The 22,724-nt window shown below is 38.6% G+C and overlaps 1 protein-coding gene across 1 annotated transcript; it reads right to left on the bottom strand.

The window, feature by feature from the left end:
* Positions 1-737: 737 nt before the first annotated feature.
* On the bottom strand, positions 738-1,454 carry LOC128858691 (titin-like). The gene is made up of 2 exons (XM_054095163.1): positions 1,398-1,454; positions 738-1,327 (listed from the first exon to the last, which is right to left on the bottom strand). Exons 1-2 carry the CDS (start codon positions 1,407-1,409, stop codon positions 869-871), a joined length of 471 nt encoding a protein of 156 aa, XP_053951138.1. The 5' UTR covers positions 1,410-1,454; the 3' UTR covers positions 738-868.
* Positions 1,455-22,724: the final 21,270 nt, after the last annotated feature.

Here is a 22,724-nt window from a genome sequence, read left to right as displayed (position 1 = left end):
TAAATAAAATGTTGACCCAAATAGAGGAACCTGCACTTTTATTACACAGGAGAGCAGATATTTATTCGCCATTGTCTGCCAAGGAGCGGCCGCTATTAGAAAAAACTTGTTCTATGACTTGGTATACGATTATTTTTTAGCGATTTTTGACGTAGATTGATAAAACGAGAATTCATTAATAAATTGAACTCATTACACCAGGAACAAGCACCGCAAAAAACTGGCACAATGATCTTTCACGCGGACACAGTGTGCACTCACCGATGAATTCCATGAATCTGGTCCGAAATAAATTATTATACCAGCAAATTTCGATGATCTGCGCGCAACTATTTAGCAAGATCGTCATGTACATACCGCGGAATTTAGGCATCCTTGGGCATTAGAGTTTGCATGATCAGCTTGTGGTAAAAAACGCCCTAACAAAACTATTAGACAAAATGCTTTGAAAATTGGTTCAAACTAATGCAAAAGGTAATTGATCATTATGGAAAATTTTTTCAAAACTAATAAAACCATTTTAATGCACGAATAGTGTTATAATTGTTCCATTTTTCACTGCTGAATAGTGGCATTTTAACTATTTGGTGTTTCATGCCCAGCGGTGGCAATACGTGCACAGTTACCTAGGACAAGTAGAAAAAAATTACCATTGAGGTTGACACATTCAAAAATCTGCAAATTATTTAAGGAATACCTGAAATAGATTTGCTTTTGTATCAAAATCACAAGCATTGGCTCCAATTTTATTATAAATTAAATACAGACTTTAACATAAATATTTCGAAAAACCTGAAAGCTTTTCAAATGCACCTACGTCCTACTCCAACTTTTCTTTCCGTCTCTCTTTTTCCCTCTCCCATACACACTAATCCCAACCATGATCCTTCTGCACCACATGCTTGTAAATGGTAATAGGCACCGGATATGGTTTAGGCACTGGTATTTTAATTTGTTTCACTACTTCTACGGGATAGGGACGCTCCACTTCCACTGGATATGGTTTCTCAACTGTATAGGGTATACGTTTTTCGGTAATCTCGGGAACGATGTTATAAGTGGGCACTTCAATTTCCTGTTCGACCGGCACATGCACTGCATAAGGTTCTGGAATTTGTATGCGTATCACATTGGGCACCTCTACGGGCACTGGGTGCGGTATGGAGAGTGGCACCTTCTCTATCACTTTCACAGGCACATGCTTGGATACCTCTGAATGTGTCTCAACCGGATGATAGCCGCCGTATTGGAGGTCCTCAAAGCCGTGATGTGAAGCCATGATGTAATTCAAATGGGCGAACATGACACAGAAGGAAAACCAATTTAACTATTTTTTAAAAGTAAAACGAGAAATAATTTATTAAATTATTGCTTGAATAAATTGCAAAAGTACGCACGAAATGCTCCATAACTTCAAACTTTATGCTATTTTCGAGTACTACTGCGTCACTTTGGATACGTTTCAATACTGCATCTAGTTGTCTACTTAGCCTAGGCTTTTATACACTCAACCAACTGCATAGTATTCATCATTTTCCATTTGAATTCCTTCAATAAGAAAAATACAACAATACTTTCGAAAAAGTTAGCCCAGTGAAAGAGAGTGCAGCCGGTTGGTTGCTCTTGAATTTCATAAAATTACGGTGTATTAATGAATACGAAGTGTGGCAGTGTCGATTTGCTGTGTTACTTGTATGTATGTGTTGGTAATAAAGCCGTATGCGTTGAAAAATAATCCGTTGCATGTATTTGGCTTCGGCCTCTAAGAGGGCCTACAACAATAACAAATTTTAGTTAGCACGAGTATTAGGTAATGCTCTCCCACAGCATTCGAATATTCGATACCATTTGAATTGCGGAAAAGAAATTTGCTGAAAATAAAAAATTACATAATAACGATCGCGTAACAAGTGCACATCGTTTGAAAGTCAGTGTAATCAATATGATTTGATAGCGACTGACCAAGACGGGGTTGCCAACACAAAGTAGTCAAGGTGTATAAATTTCAGATTTTGGTTCAAAGTCAAGGTTAATTTGGATTCATAAGTTGCAAAAACAAACGTTTGTTTTTTTTTTATACGGAGAAAATTCCAAGCATCGTCAGGGAAAAGACTTATAAAAAATCAATGAGAAACTTGAGCGTTAAACTAAAATTTAATGGTCTATAGAATTGTGTATCCATGTTGTTTTTTTTTGTTTTGGTTTTACTTTTGATTAATACTTTTGAATTTTCTTTAAATTAGTCGAATTTTCATAAATTTTGCATCGGGTGTATTTTTGGAGTTTGTGAACTAACATTTCTTTTATATTTTAAACAAATACAAAATAAAGTACATAACAATTGTTTGACACTGCAACTAGTTACAAAAAAGCTAGTATTATTATACATAAAAGGTCCTAAAAAGATATATTGTGCAGCCATGTAGCCTACTCAAACAGTTTTCGGCTGTTAATAAATCATAAAACTGCTAAAGGCTTAATTTCTACCAGGAGGTTTGGATCTATAGCCCCATTTCCCAGGTAATTTAATCTGCGTCGTGCCACTGCTGGGCATCTGTACACGTTTTGTATCAATGAGTATTTTCGATTGCCGCATGTCCGTTTGGGCTCTCCAATACTCGATAAGGCTTCGTTGTTCCCGGTCACGTAAAAAATCACTTTTGCAGCAGCTGCTTACCTCCAGAAAGGTTCAGGACCAATGAAGAGAGTGTTTGCACCCCTTTTCGCTAAGTTGTCCACAATTTCATTCCCTTTGTGTCTCTCATATCCCGGTACCCACATCAATGTGACAAAGTTTCTTAATGCTAGAGTTTCCCAGACCAACCTTGATTGAAATGAGAAGCTATCTAGCGATTTTAGACCAGCTTGACTGTCAAAGAGAATGTTGATATTGAACACCACGCGTGTCTCTACGAAGACATTCCCTGGCACATAGCTCTAGGACCTGGACCTCCGCCTGAAAAATGCAAGTCGTTTTTTTCCATTACAATTCCCTTCTTGAAGTGTGGTCCGACCCGGTACTGCCGTCTTTTATTTTGGGCCCATCAGTAAACTATACCTGTGCGCCCTGTTTTAAAGATATTTCATTAATTTTCCAGGCTGTGCGATTACTTATGACCACCGTATTGGAGAATTCTCGTTTTCTTTTCATCTTGTCACACACCGTCAGGCACGTAGAGTTCGAGATTGAATCCAGAATTCTTACATGCCCTGTAAAATTGCCTTCTTTAAGATTAAATATATTACGTAGCATTAGGACTGCACTAGCTGCCGACCGTTTGCCTACCAGGTGGAATGGAATGAGCCCACTGACCATTCCTAAAGTCCATTTTCCAAGTCAAGATTTTATAAATGATTACTCTCAGATACTTCATATCCCCGGATAGAGTTAAGTTTGCGTCCCCGACTTTTAGGGTCCCTAGCTTCCTTCTTCGGATGAAAGGTACCAATCATGTTTGGTTCGGATTCATCGAGAGTACTTTCTCTTGACACCAATCTTGCGCAATATCGAGAGCTAGTTGCATGCGATCGGTTATAGTAGAGTCAAACATGCCTCTAACCATAATAACTAAATCCTCCAAAGCCCTGCATTTCGTATCTGAGAACGTCAAGAGTTTGTAAAAGATTTAATTTCCTCACAATGCTTCCTCCAAGATGCTCTCTTTGATTTTCTCAGCTCATATTTTAGCAATTAGAATACCAGTTCTCTGTTCTCTTTTTCAACTCAAATACTGTAGCTTTAAACAAAACATGCTTGGCCGACACGAGTAGCGCAATGGTCATGATTTTCGGATCAAAAAAGGCTGGATTTTGTTAAGCGTCGAGAACTAAAGCTGTTAATTTATAGAAAGAATTCATCAGCTAAATAAAAAGTTATATCCATACCATCGTCATTTATTGATAGAAAAGAGTATCGTTTTCTCAACGGTAAAAAGCAAGTCGGATATATGTACATATCAATAGTGCTGAGGTGAGAGTAAAAGACTTGGTATCAGAATAAAAAATAGCTCATTAAGTTCGTGAATTCTTTTGCATCGTTTTGCAAAAAATTCCTAATATTTTTATACAGGCAGCATTAACCTGATAAGATTAGCTGCAATTAATTTGCCGCTATGATCAAGGAAGATCATTTAGTTCAATTTTAAATTTTGACACTGACAGCTCACTTGTATACGAAATCTCGACTGTCAGTTAATCGAAATACATGACGCAAAGTTAAGAAATATTGCATGCTTACTGCTTCCTTTTTACGGGATGTTAAGTGGACGTTCAGAACCCAAAAACAGCCAAAGCACTTAAGGCGAATACCATCCGAGCCTATCGAAAACGTGAATGTGTATCAAAATAGTACCTAACATTTTTCCATTTCCTTTGAAAATAACATAAACTCATTGGAAAAAATAATAACATATGGAAGATCGCGGGTTTTGTTTATAAACCTGAAACGAAGCATCAGTTCATATATCGAAGAATCCAAGTTCAAAATGGGTAAATAAAAAATTAGGGCAATGATTGCTTTTTCGGTATTCATGAACTTATATACTTTCATCGAGTTACTGAACAAGGAGAAGAGGCATAAAAAAACGATCTCACTCGTAGGAGGACAATACATGGGTTTTCCATGTACACAATGTAAATAAATTTCTCACAAATTACAGCATCCCAGAGTTGTACTTATACTGTTCACCTTAGTTAGTAAGATCCCTACGCTGTCCGACCTATGTAAATCATAGTTAATGCTACTGCGACCCCTAATGTGGTATATTGTGCTCGATTGCGCGCCTATTGAAAGCTTCTACTGAACTAGGACTCTTCTTTGTGCTTTTTGTGGCATTTTATTAATGGATCCAGAGTAACACCACCTAGGCGAGTGAGTTTTCGTTTGTTCGCAGAGGATGTGCTCTGGAATTTCATCGCCCAGCATGCGATAACGACAGATGCTTAATTGTACTAGCCCTAGTATCCTGAAAAGATAACGAAAAGTGTTCGTAAGGCTTACCTATCCAGATTTAAAAACCTATTCCATGCTCCTCTACAAGTAGGGATAAGGTGTTTGCCTGCCTCTGCTCAGGACTTTCCATCCATTGTCGTATGGATGTTCCGCGTTCTCCCAGTCTTTGACAACTTCCTTTATGTGCCCGCTTGTAACGCCTAATTCAGCTAAGTGGTAGTCCAATGGTTCGGGGCCGTCCATGACCTTGTTATCTGGTACCCAGCTCAGCAAGATAGTATTGCTTGGTATTGAGGGCAGTGCAGTATTCCTCAACGAGCTTAAATGCTATTGTTCGAAAATGCGTTGTATATGGGGTTGACGGTTTATTGAGCTTTCAATTAGTTTTAAGACACATTCAATCGTATGGAGTATGGTTAAACACAAATAATCAAAGCATCACCTGGCAACCCTGAGTATCTGCATAAAACTGTAAACAAATAGTTTGGCGATCTACTTTCCTGAATAACCCCACAGGCGCACACCTCTTTTAGGTTAAGGTTGTGCATTGGTTTTGTATAAATATAACAGATACGGAATTACTTGCAGCAAAAGAGCGAAAAGTCATAATCCACAAAGCCAACTCCATCCGCCCCTTTCTAGACGCACGCCGCTTTATGCTTAACCACCACCACCTGGCAATATCAAATGACTTTAGTGAAAAGTGATAGTAGACACTTCAATAAAATACACAACTGGCAACAAGCCTATAACAACAATAAGCAACTTGCAACCTGGAGAAGCAGCAGCAGTGGCAGCCGCTAAGCATTAAAGACAACTCAATAGCCAAACAGACGAAAAATGCAACCGAAATGCAAGTGCAGCAGACGCCAGTTGTTGGTAATAAAACGACGAACGGTAACAAGAAACAGCTGGCACTTCTTAAGATAACTGTTATTGTTGTTGTTGCAACTAACTACTAGTACGGTAGCAGCGTGGTGTTGTTAGAGGCAGATCGGTAATGCGATACGAAACGTGCGCATATATTTTCTTTTTGTTTTTTCTTTCACTAAAATTTTTTTTATTATTAATATCTGGTACTGATACGTGCACTGGCAGTGGTATAGACGACTGCGATGCTGTTGGTCATGGCATTGGAAGGCAACCAACTCGGTGTAGGGTAACTACTTTAGTCAGGTAACTTTGCTGGTGAGGAGGTAAGCAAGGAGAGCAACTAAACATTGAATGGAGGTAAATGGGTGATTGCTGCGTGTTGCAACATTAACGATTACAGCACTTCCTCCTTGCTGGGGAATTTACTTGAAATATAAAGGCACTTGATTTCCTTGTGCTGACATTTTTCACTCAATCATAGAAATAAAGGAAGCAATATGCTAGCCGGTAACTGTGGAATTATTAAATAAATATTCACCTTTTCCTAGTTGGAAGCTTTCTAAATTGGTAATGAATTTTATTTTTACGAGTATTATCACTAGAAATAATTAACATGGGTATATCCGCCCTCAGTAAGTGAAAAATCATTACATTAGATTTTCAAGTAAGGAAGCAAAAGCAACGCGAGCGCGCAGATTCGTTATGTCACAGGCAGCGAGGGGAAAGAACAGCTCAATCAATTGATTCGATTGGAAAAGGAAACTTTTTACGAGAATTTTGCACTTTACTTCGACTACATATATTTAATAGTTTAACACTAGAAAGATAGCCATGTTACAGGATGCGTAAAATTTCATCACACGCTTCAAAAGGGCACGATTTTCTTTAGCCGTAATATTAAATAGTTATGTAAATAATCTAGTAATTTTATGGGTTTAAACTGGGGAAGGTGCAAAGGCCTGCTTGTATTGGCATCACTGGAGCTTGTAGGACTTGTCACAGCGCTGCCCTTTATGTCGTTTTGCACTTAGTTCCTATCAACTTTACCATTATTTCCTTCGCTACTCAAAGTTCAATCAGGTTATGGGAAATTGGACTCTGGAGGCAATTTCTCAAGGAACTTGGACGCATTTTTAGATAGAGATTACAGATCTCTCTATTCACAAACTGGAGTTTGAGGATCGCGCCAGAGCAATCATTCCAACTAGGTAGAATTGGACTGAAGGGGAAAATCTGTACCGATGCTGGAACGTCTGTCTTCCTGATACTTCCAGCTCAGAGGAGGCCTTCCTCTTCCTCTACTACCACCAGCTGGTACCGCATTGAATACTTTCAGAGCCGGAGCGCTTGTATCCATTCGGACGACATAACCCAGCCAACGTAGCCGGTGGACCTTTATTCGCTGTGCTATGTCTACGTCGTCGTAAAGCTCATACAGCTCATCGTTCCATCGCCTGCGATACTCGCCGTTGCCAACGTGCAAAGGTCCAAAAATCTTGCGCAGAATCTTTCTCTCAAACACTCCATGTGTCGCTCCATCGGATGTTGTCATCGCTTCATGTTGTCAAGCTTCTGCGCCATACGTTAGGACGGGCATGAAGAGAGCCTTGTAGAGCGTTCGTTTTATTATTCGAGAGAGGACTTTACCATTCAGTTGCTTACTTAGCCCAAAGTAGCACTTATTGGCGAGAAAGAATCGAATCAATAGGGAATCACAAAATATTTATATTTACAAAGATTTTTCAAGCAAACTGATTTTCCAGAAACGTTCAAAGTAAAGCATTTCTAGAAATATTTTAATAAACTGTAAGGAAGAAAGATAAATTAAATATAAATATTAGTAATTTCAGCACATTAATTTTGCATTCTTAATCGTTATCAGTTTATCAGTGACTATTGGATCCGTGTGTGTTTTGTTAGGTTCGAAAGAACTGACGAATGACTGACGAATTGTAATACATAGGCGGCGATTGCCCCCCTGCATGTTTTTTTTCTATCTTTATTCTAATGCTACAGAGGTGATGGCCTACTGCTTAGGGCATGGAAATGTATAATACGTGTATCCAAAGCATAGATCGAATATGGTTGACGATTCGTCAGTCATGGCCGGCTCTGGTATTGACGAGTGTTATCTGATTAATACTGGAAAAGTACGCGAACAGAACTAAAATCAGCTTGATGAAAAATGTTTTCAGAGAGTTCTCCAAGCAATTCAGCTAAAAATTCTTTTGTTGGTGTTAAAATAGCCAAATTAGTTTCCGATATTGGGTGAAGACAGCGCTTATAGCAAAGATCATTGGTCTAATCGTATTTGCATTTCATAGAACATTTCAAGACCAATTGCGGACAAGTACTCCCGACACTAGCTAGAATCTGTTACTACAAGTTGTAAAAGTGCCGTTTAAATACTCATAGAAAATACTCGTATGTACAAAAAAATAAAAAAATGTATGTACTACTGTGGGCAAAAAGTAAAGTGAATTTATGTGTCAAACTTCGCAGGATTAAAATTTCGCTCTAGTTATTTTTTTCATTAGTTGGCAGCACTGTTAATAACATCTGGGCCAACTTTCATGTGAATGTCATTATCAGTAATATATTTACGCTTGTGTTTACCAAACGGCCAAGAGTGCATTTTTCGATTTTTACAATGTCTGATTTGATTGAGCAGAGAAGTGCCATCAAATTTTGTTTGCGGAATGAAATTTCGGCTGCGGAAACGTTTACCATGTTGCAGAAGGCATTTGGTGATTCGGCCATGTCGCAGAAAAATGTTTATAAGTAGTACAAAGATTTCAAAGAAGGTCGAGAACGTGTTGATGACTTGGAGCGCTCCGGACGACCATCGACGTCAACAGATGACCAACACGTCAATATATCAGAAGGATCTGTGAAAACCATTTTGAAAGACCATTTGGACCTACGAAAAGTCAAATCTCGTTTGGTACCGAAAACTCTCAATTTCTTGGAAAAAAGTCGTCGCGTTGATGTGTGTGAAACAATGCTTTCAGACTATCAGGACAAGCTCAAATGCATCGTTACGGGAGATGAGACTTGGATTAATGCTTACGACCCTGAAACAACCGACCAATCAAGCGAATATCGTGCTAAAGGTGAGGCCATACCGAAAAGAGCACGTCAAAGACGTTCAAAAATAAAGGTCATGATGACAGTTTTTTTCGATTTTCCTGGTGTGGTGCACTATGAATTCCTTCCACCTGGCCAAACTGTTAATAAGGAGTATTATTTGAGCGTTATACGTCGTTTACGTGAAGCAATTCGTCTAAGAAGACCAGAATTATGGGCCAACAACTCTTGGTTTTTGCATCACGATAATGCACCGTCTCACACTGCACTCGTTCTTCGTGACCATTTCGCCAAAAATTCCACGCATATCGTTCCTGGCTATTCCCGAAACTCAAGAAACCACTCCGGGGAACGCGTTTCGAGTCGATTGAGGAGATAAAAGCTGAATCGAAGAAGGTGCAGATGGCTATACCGGAAATGGACTATTTGGCATGATTCGGGGATTGGAAAAATCGTTGGCATAAGTGTATTTCATCGAGAGGGGATTATTTTGAAGGGGATGAAATTGATTTACAAGAATAAATAAAGATTTTTCATTTTACAACCAAATTCACCTTACTTTTTGCCCACAGTAGTACTCGTATATCGAATTGAGAGCCCAGCATTTTTTATGTATTTTTAAAATAAAATAATTTATTGTATTACCAAATAAAGCTCCAATGACAGGTGTTATGAAAAAGTGTTTGAACAACCAACATAGAATTCACAATACACATGCCAGCAATAATATATATGTACCTATATATGTAAGTACATCCAAACATAAAAGAAAAAAGAAACAGCAAAAATCATTCTCCATTTCAGATACTTTTGTAACAAACAAATGAACTACAAAATAGCCACATCAACTGAATGACAGTTGCAATCCTCGAATGGATTTACACGGATATAAGGATAGCATATCCCTTACCCACCACATGCGCACACACACCCCACACATGCAAACATATGACTGAGCCTGCGTGAATGGTTTATCCTGATAATATCCGCTTAACACTCAACGCATTCACACACCACTCATGCAAGAGAAGATAGAAGCACACACACACATATGCTTGCTCAGCTAACTGATGTATTCAAATCTATCAGCGATGCAGAAAATTATTACGGATATGTCAGTGCTACCAATGCTCGTTGTGGCGAGTTGATGTCGGAAATGTCCGCCTGCTATCCGGAGATACGTTCCATATCCGGGCATATACATCTATGCTTATAAGTGTGCATGTTTATGTAGATATGCAGAAGCACAGTATTTTTCTGTTTATATGCTTTGTCCAAACTGTGTAAACGGCAGATTGAGAATTTTGCGGCTAACTGTTGATAGCTGATCTGTGGCATCAAAGGCTTGAAAAGATTTGAGGGGATATTGGAGGAATGAGTTGATATTTTGGAATTCTATTCTTCCAAGCATTCGTTACAAGTAAAGTTGCATGAAACATTTTTTGCTAGAGGTGATTAAAAAAAAATATGTGTGCGTAAATATATGTGCGATATTTTGTGACATAAAAGGGAAGCATCTAATAAGAAGCATTTTAAATATAAGTCGAGTAAGTCTCGATGAGACATATACTAGCTTCACTATTTATATTATGGGCCTTCCAACCTTGAGTTTGGATGCTAACTGAAATTTCTAATGGAAAGCTTGTCGTTTTTGACTATAACCTAGGAATACTGCTTTGTTAAAACCAAATAAATAAATACGTGATTTAATTGAATTTTTCAGAAAGCATTCAGTTACCACTGGAAAGACGAGAAGGGACTCAGACGCTATATTAGTTTCACCAAAAATGTGTTTAATTATTTATATAATTATTAAATTATTTAGCCAAATAAAGAAAATTATTATAAGCAAAAATATTTAATGCTATTTAAGAGCAATTATAAAATAAGCTACGGGCAGCTCCACAAGGCATGGTTCAAATCGCGAGCGTCATTTAACTCAGATATTGGTTTAGTCGGAAAAAATTTCGTAATTGTACTTTCGAATCTCAAAGTAAAATATTGAGGGCCGACGCAAGTTACGTATGGGAGCATTGAAAGTTAATTTTCCCATGGGGTATTACAGTTAACTGAATTATTCAGCAGGCAAACTATAAAATTACAGGCAAGAACAAAAAATCTACTATGCAGAGGTTTTAAATTTATTAGCTGATTCGAAAGGGAATTAGCGATTTACAAGGCGGTGAAAATTTTATAAAGTTTAACGGATGCAATGAAAAATATAAACGAATTTTAAGTACATATATACGTGAGTTTAACTTCCCGAAACTATTCATTTTTAATTTGTAGAATTATATTCGCAAATTTATAGCAAATCAAACCGATTTAGAAATCTCTAATTTTCTTAAGTGCACCCATTCATTCGTGCATAAGGTTCGCTGCGAATTGAAAGTATCAGATGACGAGGCAGAATCTCTGGCAAAATGCAAAAAATACGAGGTATGTTCTGACGTTGTCCGATTTGCATTATTCAACAAATGCAAGCGATCACTGACGAAGACCCTTAAAAATCAAAGAGGGCCCTCAATTGAGGAAGCTTAATGTTTCTGAGGTTTCATCCGTTGAGTTGTCCACTGGCAAGACCAAGGAATAGATAACCTAAGGCTAGATGGACGCATGAGCTAATATCCATCTTTACGACGTGGTTAGAAAGGAACCATGAGGGAGTAAACTATCGCTTAACTCAATTCCTTTCATGGTGTTTGGTATTTTTAAAATACTTCCTTAGATTTGGCCATGACGATTCCCAAACTGCCCAATCTGCACGGAGAGGGAAGAAGATATTCATCATCAATGTGCACGCTTTGCTCCCGAAACCTTTAAGTCTTGAATGGAGAAATTATTGTAGACATTACAGCTGATAATATACAGGGTGGCTGATGAAAGCCGCTACCAAAAAAAAATTGAATAACTTTTTTTCTTTTTAAGTTATCTGTTCCATTTTTGTTTTAATTTTCAGATTGATCTTTAAAATTTATTAAAATGGATAACTGGGACACGCAAACAAGAATTTGGATAGTCCGCCGCTATCACGCACTGGAGTCCGTAGTTTTGGTACAGAGAGAGTACAGGCGGATGTTTGGCGGCGATCCCCCGAGCAGATGGACCATAATGAGACTGGTGAATAATTTTGCTGAGCAAGGAACAGTCGCAAGAAGGCCTTATCATCGAAACCCACCAGTTCGGACGGAGGAAACGATCGCTGCTGTAGCTGCAGCTATACAAAGCAATCCAAGGGTTTCAACAAGAAGCTTATCTGCTCAACTTGGTGTCAGCCGACAGTCTTTGCAAACAATAATGCACAAAGATTTAGACTTATTTCCCTACAAAATTCAAATGGTTAACAAACTGAATGCAGCAGACTTGCCGATTCGCTTGGAATTTTGCCAGAAGATCCTGCAAATGGTGGAAGAAGACCAAAACATGTTAAACTGCCTTTTCATGTCTGATGAGGCCCATTTCGATTTAAACGGCAATGTGAACAAACAAAATTGTCGAATATGGAGTACTTCTTACCCACAGATACTCCACGAGACGGAATTGCATCCTCTTCGCGTGACAGTGTGGTGTGCGGTTTCTTCACGCTGTATTGTCGGGCCTTATTTTTTTGAAGAAAATGGTCACACCGTTACGGTTACTGGAGACCGTTATTTGAAAATGCTGAAAGAATTTTTCTATCCAGAACTACGCCGAAAGAGAATTCCTTTCAACTCTGTGTGGTTTCAACAAGATGGGGCAACGTCTCACATAGCCCAGACTGTTATGACAGAGTTGCGACGAAAATTTCCCAATAAACTGATTTCAAGAAACTCCGAATTTCGTTGGCCCCCCAGGTCGCCTGACCTTACTGCACCTGACTTTTTCTTGTGGGGTTTATGTAAACAAGAAGTTTATAAAACAAAGCCAACAAATTTGGATGAACTAAAACAATCCATTCGGGCAACAATTGCGGCTATTCCTGTCGCAACTCTCAAAGCAGCAATGAACAACTTTTTACTAAGATGCCGCACTTGTGTCAAGGGGGGCATTTAAATTCAATTATTTTTAAAACTAGTTTTTTTTTTTTTTTTTTTTTTTTTTTTTTTTTTTTTTTTTTTTTTTTTTTTTAAACTTTATTTTGTATTCTGTCTATACTTGCAATTCTTAGAAGACATTTTACAAATATTTGGTTACATTTAAGAGTGGCTTTGATTTTAGTATTAAAGGAATATTTCCAGTGAAATATCCTTTCTATTAAATAAATTCAATATTTTATAGATGGCTCTTGGACGAGCTGAATTGGTGTTTTTCTTTTCAACCTTAAAAAAACACATGATGGTGACATCAGGGTAGAGGCCAGTTCATTTGGGTGCGATTGAAGTCGATTTCGGTATTTACTGGTTACATTTTGTATTTCCTCTTTTATTGAAGGAATGTCTAGGTCCCGATGAGTTTTGGGCATTTGTCACGTACCACGGAGCGTTGACTAGGGTGCGTAGAGTCTTGGACTGGAAACGCCGCAGGATTTCCAAGTTTGAATTTGGCGCAGTACCCCACAGTTGGATTCCGTAAGTCCAGACTGGTTTTATCACAGATTTGTAGAGGATAAGTTTGTTGTCCATTGATAGGGGGGATTTGCGGTTTAGCAGCCAGTACATATTACGAAATATTAAACCTAGAGCTTTCCTTTTTGTAAAGATATGCGTTTTCCACGTAAGCCGTTTATCCAAATGAATGCCGAGATATTTAGCACTATCACATTGCGGAATTGGAATACGGTTTAAGTTGATTTGAGGGCAGGTGGTTCTTTTTGTGGTAAAGGTTACGTGCTGGGATTTATGTTCGTTTACTTTCAACCGCCAGCTCCGAGCCATTTGGATATTTTATTTATGCTTATTTGGAGCATATAAGAGGCTTCTACGGGATCCACTGCTGTCGCCATAATAGCGGTGTCATCGGCAAAAGTGCCAATTAGTACACCTTTTGTGGTTGGCAGATCGTGTGTAAAAATTAAGTACAGGATTGGACCTAATATACTGCCTTGTGGGACCCCAGCTTTAATTTGTTGGAAATTGGAAATTTCATTTTCGTAATTTACGTAGAACATTCGTTGGTTTAGATATGATTTAATGAGCAAATAGGCATTTAGTGGTAATTGCTTTTTTATTTTAAAGAGTAGGCCTTGATGCCACACTCGGTCGAAGGCTTGTGATATGTCCAGGAAAACTGCTGAACAGATTTGTTTTCGATCGAGCGCTGTTTGTATTTTTTCGACAAGTCTATGGACTTGTTCAATTGTCGAATGCTCATTCTAGTTAAACTATATTACATTTAATAAAATTTAATGACCCTCAACTTGAAAAAAAATAAATGAATTCCATACACTAAAAAAAAAGTTATTTGAGTTTCTTAATGTAGCAAAATTCATCAGCCACCCTGTAGAAAAAAGAACTGTCTGTGCTTTGAACATTAATATGCCCATTCGAAGTTTTTTAGCTCTTGGTAAGGTTGAGCTCTTCCAATATATAGATTGACACTTCAGTTCAGGATTATAAATAAAATACTAGAATTATTTATATATTATTAAATTTAAGACACCATTTAAAGCACACTGCATATGATAATGCCGGGACAGTATGGATGGGCTAGGAACTGACATATATATGGCCGCTATACAATCACCTCTCTGCAAACTACGACTGAATATAGATGCAGCAAGAATTCAAGGAGCAAACTCAAGATGGGAAAGAACTAGCCCATGAAGGATGGCAAAAATCATGCTACCCAGGCACAATGCCAAATCAACAAATTATGTATATTTTATTTCTTCCCAGGAAAGAATATAAACTTGTAGTGGGGATATTGACAGGACACTGTCTCACACCATTGTATGCAGCCAAACTGAAGCTAGTACAGAACGATACATGCACAATCTGTAACAAAACTCTGGAACACTTACACTGGCACTGCCCTGCTTTTAGCAAAACACGAATGAACTATCTACTTAAGTTCTGCATCTTTCTCAATCTATGAAAGTGTGGCAGATCAAAAAATAAGCAGCTTACTTAAATTATATAAAATGTGTATAGACAAAATATAAAGTTCTTAAACTCTCCATTCAAATACTTGGTATCTTTATGGAACAACTACTAGTCTATGTCCGATCTACAGGATCAGCCAAGTCCGGCCTAATCTCACCTAAGACTCTATTATGTCTCTCATTAAATCTGCACAAACCTAATGCCATTCATTTTTAAAGAAACCAGACCTCGAGTGCTCGAAGCAAAAGGCCTCCTGCTGAACAGTTGATGGTCACTGGCGTTTGGTGTAAACATCTATATCATCTTCAGTCTCGGCATTTAATAGCCACTCCACATATTATTATGATCAATAAAAACTTCGTAAGCAGTTACTTCGCAATAATTTCTTTAAGGCTCTGCGAAAGTGAAAGTTTATGTTCTGTATGGATATAATCGAACTGTTCTGTAAGTACATTGGTACAAGAAACTACGCCATATACCCGAAACAAATTAAAATAATAAAACGGTGATTCGAAGACGTTAGGTTATCTTGCCACATATAATTTTCAGTATATGGTATATAACCCCATGTAACAGTCCATAGCCTTTATAATACCATATCAGTGTAATCCTTCAACACTGGAATTTGCACTGCAGAAGGCCTGGCAAGGAGGGGAACTGATCTAAATGTGTCAACTCTGTCAAGTATTGATCCTCAAATAAGCCCTAGATCAGATCAGTCTACATCGCGCATGTCAATAGTAGATGGACCACGGAGCTCAGATATGTGCTGGCTGGACAGATATGGGATAGAAGGAATGAACACAGAGGTAGGCTCCTCATCAATCTCGACCGACCTGTCATAAGTACAGTGATTGGTACCAATCACTTCTATTTCATTAGCATCCAACTCATTCATGCTTTATAATTTGAATTCAATGAATTCACTTCATTGTGGAAGTAGAACGCACTGAAGCTAGGTACGAACGAATAGGTAATGAACGTGCGCATCTGTAAAAATGTATTAACTCTTCATTGGCTTTTCGGTTCGGGCAAATTGTACTGATTGACATTAACACGCCACCGCAGTCATTGGCACCGCTTCTGCCATACCAGCGAGCTACACTCTACCTGAAGGCGATTGAAGAGTGAAACTATTCAAGTGTGTTATCCGAAAATTACAAGCAGCCACCTGCGCGAAGGACAGTGAAAAGCTGCTGCCATACGCATCCATTTAAGTGTGCAACGAAAAGCAGGGAGATGGCTTGACGGTTTGTAGAACCGATACGATTATAATATAGCGCGGCTAATGTCGCACACACACACATGTACATAGGAATTCATACGGTTGCCGACTCATTCAGGGCTAACGCGTAGTCCACAATCCGCAGTCCGTGGTCCGCTTGTCATCGGCAATTTATGTCATCAGCTTAGGCGGGGACTTTATTGAATTTAAATTCCTTGCATTTCGCGGTGGCATTTTGGCATAAAAACGATGCGACAGCAGCCATAGCACATAGCAATCACAAAAGATGTTGAGCGCTCTCGCATTTTTGTTTGCCAATTGCTTGGCTTTTTAGTATTCTTTGGGGCACAACGTGCTAGTTGTTGTTGTGTGTGTCTTCGCACTGACATTATGCGCGCTGACATTCACTCTAGCGATTTATATGCCGCCATCAACTTGAACAGTTGCAAACGAACCAATAACCCCGTTCTGAAGTCCGTCTGGAACGTCTTCGGCAGGGTCTGCTACACCGCACGGCTATAAAACTGCCGTCCACCTCACTCATGCTTGGCGTCTTAATATGCGCGCAGATTAAGTGCGATTTTTGTTTTGCTTTATGCGATTGTTGTTGCATTTGGTATTGTTAAGTGTGTTTTCAATATTATTATACAACCAGCGCGTGTTTTTTTTTTTTTGCTTTTTTGATAATTTCCCTGCCATTCAAATCAATTTGTGGCGCAAGCCCCATGGTCCGCAGCATACCAGCACACCAGCGCAAATACGGATTTTGAAATTTTCAACTTGAGCGATTTTGAAAGTTTGCGTTCGATTGCGTTTTCGACTTCAACTTCGATTTTGATTTGGATTACCTCACTCCGTTTTGTATGTTTTGTATATTTGGACTCTCCTGAGGCGTGCGTGGCATCGTCCTGATGTGGATGCGAATTGACATCTTAAATGCGTCCATCACTTTTGCCGCTTGGAATTCATTTAAATACATTTTCCTTCACCGCAGGCCATCAATGCCACTACAACCGGCTGAACAGCATCCATCTACTGGGCGGGCACACTTAACCAACGGATCCGGTGAATGCCTTCTTTGCCTGCTTGCACGCTTAGCGCCATCGTTACTTATGTACTGCCACACTCACTCACCGCCACCACTGCACCCGTAGGCAACGGAGAGTATCCCCACCGAAGAGTGTGTGCGAACGCAATGACATTGGCATGTCTTGGGCCCAAAGTTGAAGTGATACTTTGATTGACTTGTGTCATTTTGTCTTATTTGTCAGTTAAATTCGCAGCCATTACCATCACGAGCACACACCCTAGGCCAGTTGGCCCACACAGTTGCGCCAATTGGGCATTTTACTTATGAGCCAAGTTTTTAGCGCCTCGGCGCACCACACTAAGAGTGGCTCAACTTCAAACTCATTCCATTTGGTCCATGTCATGTTATATTCTTGTTCTTCGTTAATGTACACTGTTGCTGATATTTACACAGCCACTATATACGTACATATATATAAGTATAGTTAGTAGGTATGATTTTATTTTATTGTCACATCTCCATTTTGCCGCATCCTTTTCGCTCACCTGTACTTTGCACTGTGCCTATATGTGTCTGTGTGCACAAGTGAGTGACATGGCACCCATTACGCTGTGACTGTCCCTCAATTGGCAATGACTTAATTGAGTGTCCACGACATTATCCAGCGTCGCTTGAGGCGTTTGAGATGTTTGAGGTGTTGCCTTTCATTTTAAATTGACATTTTGAGATTCGTTGTTGAAATCACGCAATTTACGATTTATCCTTTCATTTTGGCATTTTCACAAATTGATTTCGATTCTTTTCTCTGCCGTTGGCTAATCAAATATGTTTGGCGGTATAAAGATAAGCATTTGAATTGACAGCGCACATAATGCCGCTTTCTCACTGCTCTCAAGTCAACGTATAGGATTTTAATGATTTTTTACAAGCACGTGGCTAAATGGATATTTGAAGATAAAATTAGTCGGAACGCAATCTAGCTCTGAGAACAAGGATGTAAATATATGTATACATTTATGATTGGCGCATACACCTCCATTAGGTGTTTAGCCGAGCTCCACCCCCATTTTGTGATGTGTGTAGTACTGTTCTTCCACAAATGGGTCCCTCCACCTCCGAAAGGCAGATTTCTATAATTTCGTGTTTTTGGTTTGGTGGTGCCCGCACTGGATTTTGAACCGGTTCACTACTTAATGGTGGTCACGCACAAGCCCATTCGGCTACGACGGCCCCCTCCACAATTAGAATTTGGAAATTTACAATCTTGCCAAAGTCACTCATTGACCGCACGACCCACAGTTATTCTAGAGATATCCTCCATAGTGTCTTAAATCTTTTCAATACTACTATCTTTTGATTTTGACACGTTTTCCTGTTCGATATCTGCTGCATTCGGCTCGTCATTTGAGCTTGTGTCAAATCAAAATAGTTAAATAATTTTTTTCGAACCAAAATTGTAAATGGAACGCATCTGACATTTAATGTCTAACTAAAACAAAAAATATTTGTACAGATATATCCTTGAGATCCGGTATACTGATGAGATAACAGATACAGCTGTAATCCGTGCAATGCTTTATACCCACAGAAAGATTCTGGATATTAAACACCGATTTAAAGTAGCCTTTCTCTTGGTGATCTACCCCATAGTTTCCGTGATGTCCTTGTAACCGACCAAATGCAAACGTGAATTTGGCTCCCAAAACATAACAATCATTAAAGTATTCACCAAAACGTTCATATAGTAGTTGCAAACTTCGACTGAAATTAAAGGAAGGTCCACTCTTTACAGATATGGATGTACGACCTACATAGCTCCCAAGTTATAAATAAATTTCGGTAACTTAAATGTCACCCCTCGAACTTATACGAGTATCTCAGATAGCGGAACTCCAGCATTGCTTAACTCCAAAGTAGAACTCCGCAAAAATCATTACCAGTCATATAGCATGGATGTTCACTTAAATAGTTATAGTTACTAAATTGGTTTAACTTTTCACTAGGATATTTTTTTCTTTGAAGATCGACGAAAACTTATGTACTCGTAATGTTTTTGTGAGACCGGAGTTCACTAAAACTTGAAGACGCCAAAGGAGTGGTGACTTAATTAAAAAAACAAAGCTATACAAATTATTTTGACAGGTATGACTAAACGAAGTAAAGACCAAGCCATTGCTTTGAATAGGCCGACCCGATATCTCAAAACTAGGCGCAGGTCTTACAGAATACTGGAAGGTAGGAGAGCACGCTGAGAGGTTAAGTATACCACTCAACAATACATGCCGTACTTTTAGAGACGTTGGGGAAAAGGAAACTGTTTTTCGATATCAGTGAAATTCCCCGGATGTATCAATAGCAAGATTACGAGCATTTGGAGGATTGAAGAAATTTCAGTTTTAGAATTTAGGTCTCTTCTTTTTTTGCTCGACACAACGAAATGGCTAAAGGAAATACAACACTTAAAAACTCAACCACCAAAGCTCCAGAAGATTATGGTGATAAAACGTTATGAGAAACTAATTAAGTGTCTACCAGCTAGGAACACATCCTCTCAAACAACAACAACACCGCCTATTCAGGATCTTCCTGGGAGATTTTTTTTCGGTAATTTCTATTTATCTAAAAATTGAAGTTATTCTGGGCACTACTGAGCTCAAAAACATCCGTCGGCCCAGGCAGCGGATTTCGTGGTATATTGGTTAAAGTTTCGTAAAAATTGGGACAATACCTGTAGGTACCATGTACCTACTGCCAAAGTGTCATTTCAAAAACATGTGACGGCAGGCCAAGGAAGAGTTTTGTAGCAAGCACAAACTGGTTGATTAATAATAAATTAATTGAGGAACTTCCAATGCTCAATGAAGAATTTCTTACATCAAAGACTGCTTCCTTGAACTCATAATTTCCATACGAGGTGGGGCAAAATTAATCACAATATCTTAAGATTTATAATTTTTGGCGTCGTAAGTCGCGGGAGGCAATGTAACACGGTTTATAAAGTCCTAAAGATTACGGTCGTATGGACACGATTTAAGAATGAGCAGCGAAAGAACGACCAAAAAAGTATTTGAATCAAATCGTGAAGGAGCAAGAAGAAGAGGCAGGCCAAGGAGACGATGGTTGCAAGACGTAGAAGACGATACACAAAAGATGAGAATCTCACAACATAGAGCGGAAGCAGGCTGTCGAAAAGAATGGAGGCGAATTGTAGAGGAGACTATGGTCCACTCCGGACTGTAATGCCAAGATGAAGACAAATATATTTGATGATGACATTTTCCATGTTAACATAAGTTAAACATTAATCATATTTTTAAGAGACTTATCAAAGAATTTATTGTCATGCTGAGTGCTTACCTTATATGTCTGTATTCTCTGGTGAATGAAGTCCCGAGTTCCCTTCAAAATAAGGGTAGCTGATGACTTGGCAATACGAGTATTAATCTCAGGTAAATTCTAACTCACGAATAGTGAGCTACATAATAGGTGCGGCACTAGATGATATTTTAAACTAAGAAAGGATAAAAGTTAACCCTTCTACGATGGAACTTTTTTTTCAAAGAAAGCGAAAGTTGGTCTCTACTCTTGAAGTATGCAGTCGCACCACCTAGAAGATAACTACAGCGTCTTTCGAACAGACAAATTTCATATTTAAAAAAGCTTCAAAACAAAAAAAAAATCCCTAAAAAATGTCTCAATAAACTCATAATAAAATGAGAAAAATGTCTGAGTAATTTTATTTAAAATTTTTTCGTCTATTCTTAACTTTGGGTTGGGACTTTGTTGATGTGTTACACATTTTTCGAATATTTTGTTTCTTGCTGCATGTGCACCAAGTCCGACCGCGCGCACTTCAAAAATGGCTATGTCGAAGATAAGCTGTACAGCCGCTATTTTCTTTTACATTGCTTAGGGAATAAAAATTAATTAAATATTTTTTATTAATTTCATTCCCTTTCTGAAAAAAATAACAAAATATATTTATTCTTTTTGCCACTCCTGTGATCTAAGCCCTTAAAGGCAATGGGATTAAAATAAATGAAGAAGTTTAGAGTGCTGCTGAATATAACTTTCTGTTGATTTAATTTCACTTTTGTACGATTTTTGGATACAAAAAATTAACCGTGGAATATAACGGAACTATTTATATTTCTTTTGATATATTGTGCATCCAACAAGTGGTTTTAATCGCGGATAGAAGCACGTGTTGTTAAAAAATAAAAAGGAATCTTCGAACGCGTCTAAGAGGCATATTTTGTATTTTTTTTTATAAAAGTGGTAAAAATGCAACAACTGCTGCTGCAGAAATAAACACTGTTTACGGAGAGGATACCGTGAGTGTAAAGACTGCGCAAAAGTGGTTTTCAAAATATCGAAGTGGTAACTGCGACGTGGAGGATGCCCTGCGCGCTGGTCGTCCTGAAGTCTTTAACTGCGACGCCTTGCTCGACCCCGTGGAAGCTGAGCCAAATTTGACTGTCAATATGATAGCTCAGAGGTTGAATTCATCACATGGAATAGTTTACAGGTACCTGGTTCAGTTGGGGAAGGTTTCAAAGTTGGGAAAATGGGTTCCGCATAAACTCTCCGTCGCCAACCTTCAGCACAGAGTGAATGTGTGTTCTCAGCTGCTGCAACGACTAGAAAATGAAAGTTTTTGAACCGTATCGTTACTGGTGATGAAAAATGGGTCCTTTATAATAATCCTGTTCGCAAACGTCAATGGTTAGATAAAGATGAAACACCACAACCGACCCCTAGAGATGGCCTTCACGCCAAGAAGATTCTCCTGTCTATTTGGTGGGATATGGCCGGTATTGTTTATTATGAAGTTCTGGAACCAAACCAGATGATAACTGCTGATTATTATTCCCATCAGCTATCAAACATGAATGAGGCACTTAAAAAAAGTCGGCCGTCTTTAGTGAATAGACGCAAAGTTTTGTTTCCCCAAGACAACGCAAGTCCTCATACCGCAAAGCAAACATTAAGCAAGCTGAACGAGCTCGGATGGGAGCTAATGCCGCATCTACCATACTCTCCGGATATTGCACCTTGTGATTATCACCTTTTCCGTGGACTTCAATCCCCTATGAGTAACAAGAACTACTCCTCAAAAGAAGCTATAAAACCGGATATCGAAGCGTATTTTGGCTTCAAGGACAAAAAATTTTTTGAGCAGGGAATTAAAAATTTGCCTAAACGTTGGGAAGACATTGTAAATAATAAAGGAAAATATATTATTGATTAATAATCACTTTAAACATCTTTTTTATTAATTTTAAAACCACCTTTAAAAAACGCTCGAACTTATGGACTGATCTGATACATACTAAAGGAGTTGGCTAGCAAGGCAGGTCTTACAGTAAGTGGATTAACGGGAGAGTATTTTAACTGGTTTATGGCATTTCAGTTCGAATAATCCCGCATCCGAACGTTATCATGAAATTTCTCTCCCTTGAACCCAAAAGATTTCAGTATCTATGTAACTTAGAGTTGATTTTTCCTCACCTTGTGCTCCTCGTTCCAGTTTCGCAC

Source organism: Anastrepha ludens, chromosome 2 (assembly GCF_028408465.1).
Source record: "Anastrepha ludens isolate Willacy chromosome 2, idAnaLude1.1, whole genome shotgun sequence".
Classification (NCBI taxonomy): domain Eukaryota; kingdom Metazoa; phylum Arthropoda; class Insecta; order Diptera; family Tephritidae; genus Anastrepha; species Anastrepha ludens.
Note: the sequence above shows the minus strand (reverse complement) of the source record. Positions and strands in the feature narration are given on the sequence as shown.